Source organism: Piliocolobus tephrosceles, chromosome 21, assembly GCF_002776525.5.
Source record: "Piliocolobus tephrosceles isolate RC106 chromosome 21, ASM277652v3, whole genome shotgun sequence".
In the NCBI taxonomy this organism is placed as follows: domain Eukaryota; kingdom Metazoa; phylum Chordata; class Mammalia; order Primates; family Cercopithecidae; genus Piliocolobus; species Piliocolobus tephrosceles.
Window position 1 is genome coordinate 4,247,531 of NC_045454.1, and position 2,555 is coordinate 4,250,085.

The 2,555-nt window shown below is 60.4% G+C and overlaps 1 protein-coding gene across 6 annotated transcripts in view; it reads left to right on the top strand.

Moving 5' to 3' along the window:
• Nucleotides 1-1,018: 1,018 nt before the first annotated feature.
• ZNF135 (zinc finger protein 135) overlaps nt 1,019-2,555 on the top strand; it is a 10,331-nt gene continuing 8,794 nt past the window's right edge. For 3 of the 6 annotated variants that reach the window (XM_026457582.1, XM_026457584.1, XM_026457585.2), the window contains exon 1: nt 1,019-1,087. In XM_026457582.1, the coding sequence (XP_026313367.1) occupies nt 1,019-1,087 (69 nt within the window). Of the gene's footprint in view, nt 1,088-1,335; nt 1,619-1,732; nt 1,800-2,555 lie in introns of those variants that run through there. The other 3 variants (XM_026457579.1, XM_026457580.1, XM_026457581.1) reach the window with 3 other exon arrangements.

Consider the following 2,555-nt stretch of genomic DNA (forward strand, 5'->3'; position numbering starts at 1 on the left):
TGACGATCACTAATGTGGGGTTTTACAGCTCTTTGAACGTACAGGACACCCTTAAAAGCCAAGAAGCTTGCCTTTGCTTTGTTTACATCAGTGCATTATGATTTTGAGCCATTATCTCTCTTAATTGCCACTGTTTTAGGGCTTATGATATTTAAAGTCTTAACTTATGTGTCAACCAGCTAAATCTTTTCAAGTGTCCGTGTGTGGTATGAGAATTCGTATTGTGTTCTCTGCTTTCAGAGTTCAGTCAAAGAAAAAAAAATTGCCCCTGTCTTAAAACTTTTCCGCAGCTTCAAATACAGTTCCCAAGCCAAGGCTGACTGGAATTAATCAGTCCTCTCTTAAAAGGGCAAAAGCACAACGCTCAGTCCTGGCTTTCCCAGCTCCTCTCGCCTGGCTGCTCCATGCACGTGTGATGTATGCTGGTGAAACCAAGCCCGCTTGAATGGGGGCTTCGCTACTGTGTGCTGCTGAACCTGGGCCTAGCGACTGGCAGGCTTTGGTGAATGTTCGAAAAATGACAATTCATTTCGTGTCCGCGAGAACACACCAGCTTTGAATATCATGCTGCTGTTCAAATGCACAATTTTGACAACTACCTAGCAATGTCCGAAGTCGTCATAATTGTTAGTGTCTTGCACATGATGTTCCTTATAACCATGTAATAAATACAGCGGGAAGTCTCCATGAATGCCTCAGTGTGGAAAATGCAAAGACTCCCGTGTGTGCGATCTTGGTGAATGCTTTGGTTTAAAGTATGTGTTTTGAAAAATCACTGCTTTGTTTGCAGCAATAAAGCTGACGGTAGAGTTTCCAACACAAAAGCCCGTGTGGTCGCGCCGGGAGTTCACGGCGTTCCAGGTGGCCCCGATCCCGCGTTGATGCCCAGGCACCTCGCCCGCCCTGTTTCACCAGTCCCCGTGACTCCAGCTCCAGCAGCACCGAGAGGCCGCCAACGCCAAAGGCGAGAGCGACGTGGGGACTGCCGGCCGGAAATGCGCGCGCGGCTCCCTGGGAAATGGAGTCAGGCGCGCGCAGGCGCAGTGCCGGCCGCCGGTGCCGCGGCCTTTGTCTAGCCGTCAGGCGGGTGAGCTAGGCCGGCGAGGTGGGGGAGGGGAGGCCAGGCCGGGCCGGGCCGGGTGCGGGGGTCCGGGGATCCTCCTGGGGCCCTGGCGGGGCGAGTTGCCAGCAGCGCGCGTCTGTGTGGAGTCCGTTTTGCTGCCCGGGACCTGGGGAAGGCCGTTTCGGGGCTGGCGGGGCAGGCTTTGGGAGGCATCCCTGGTCTGAGAGGAGGGCGGGGCCCAACGCTCAGCTGCACTGGAGCTGCTCCGACAGCCCCTGAGGGAACGCGCGCCCCGCCCCCGGCCCCACCTCCGCCCTACCCCGGGCACGGGGCCGCCACCCTTGTAGATGGAAGAGGGAAAGTGAGGCACCGTGCCCAGGGCCAGGGGACTGCACCCCCCCGGCCCTTGTCACTGTGGCGTTAAGGCCCAGAGTCTGCGCAGCAGGCATGTGTCGGCACCCGCCAGGCCCTCCGCTTCCCTCAGACAGGCGGGAAAACCCTAGGCTGCCCTTCCCCGCGCGGGGGCCGCCCCCCACACAGCAGGCGCTTAAACGGGTGCGCGGGGCCCTGGGGGGCTCTCCACGGAGCTGGGCTCTGGCGCAGTTCCGCGGCTTGGGGACCTGGGCACCGCCTCGGCCTGCCCAGCTGCTCACCTCCCCTTTCCCACAGAGCAGGGCCAGCCGTTCCTGCCAGAAGCCAGGGCATGACCCCTGGGCTGCGCGTCTCCACAGACCCGGTGAGAATCTCGGCCCCCTCGCGCGTGTTCTCCACCTCGTGCGCGGCCCCCTCGTTACACCCCGTCCCTACTCGCGCGTAGCCTCCTCCTTGCGCCGGGCCCCTACTTGCGTGCCCGGCCTCTGCTCGTGCCCGGCCTCTGCCTGCACGCCCGGCCTCCTGACGTCGGCGCCAGGCTCCCCAGCCACAGCCTCTGCTCTGCCCACGCTGCGCTGGCGGTCAGCGGGCACGGGTCCCGGTCCGAGTGGGCTTTCTGTTTGTGCGGCCGTCATTGCGTACCTGAGGCTGGGTGATGTCGGACAGCTGTAGGTGCCCTGACGCTGCAGTCTGAAGTCGAAGGCCTTCGCGTGCTCTGCGCTCCAAGATGGCGGCGCATCGAGTGCCGCAGCCTCAGACGGCTTGGAGGCCAGGGGCGGAACTCGCCTTTTTATGACATTAACCGCACCCATAAGCCCCCGAAAGAAACCAGCCTCCTGTGGGAATGTCCCAAAACCCATACAAGGGGACTGGTGCGGCGGCTCTAGCTGTATCCGTAAGCCCAGCTACGGGGGAGGATTGCTTGAGCCCAGGAGTTGGAGGCTGCAGTGAGCCATGATCGTGCCACTGCACTCCAGCCTGGATGACAACAAGACCCAGTCTCTAAAAAATTAAAAAATTCAGGTTCAGGCCGGGCGCGGTGGCTCACGTCTGTAATCCCAGCACTTTGGGAGGCCGAGGCGGGCGGATCACGAGGTCAGGAGATCAAGACCATCCTGGC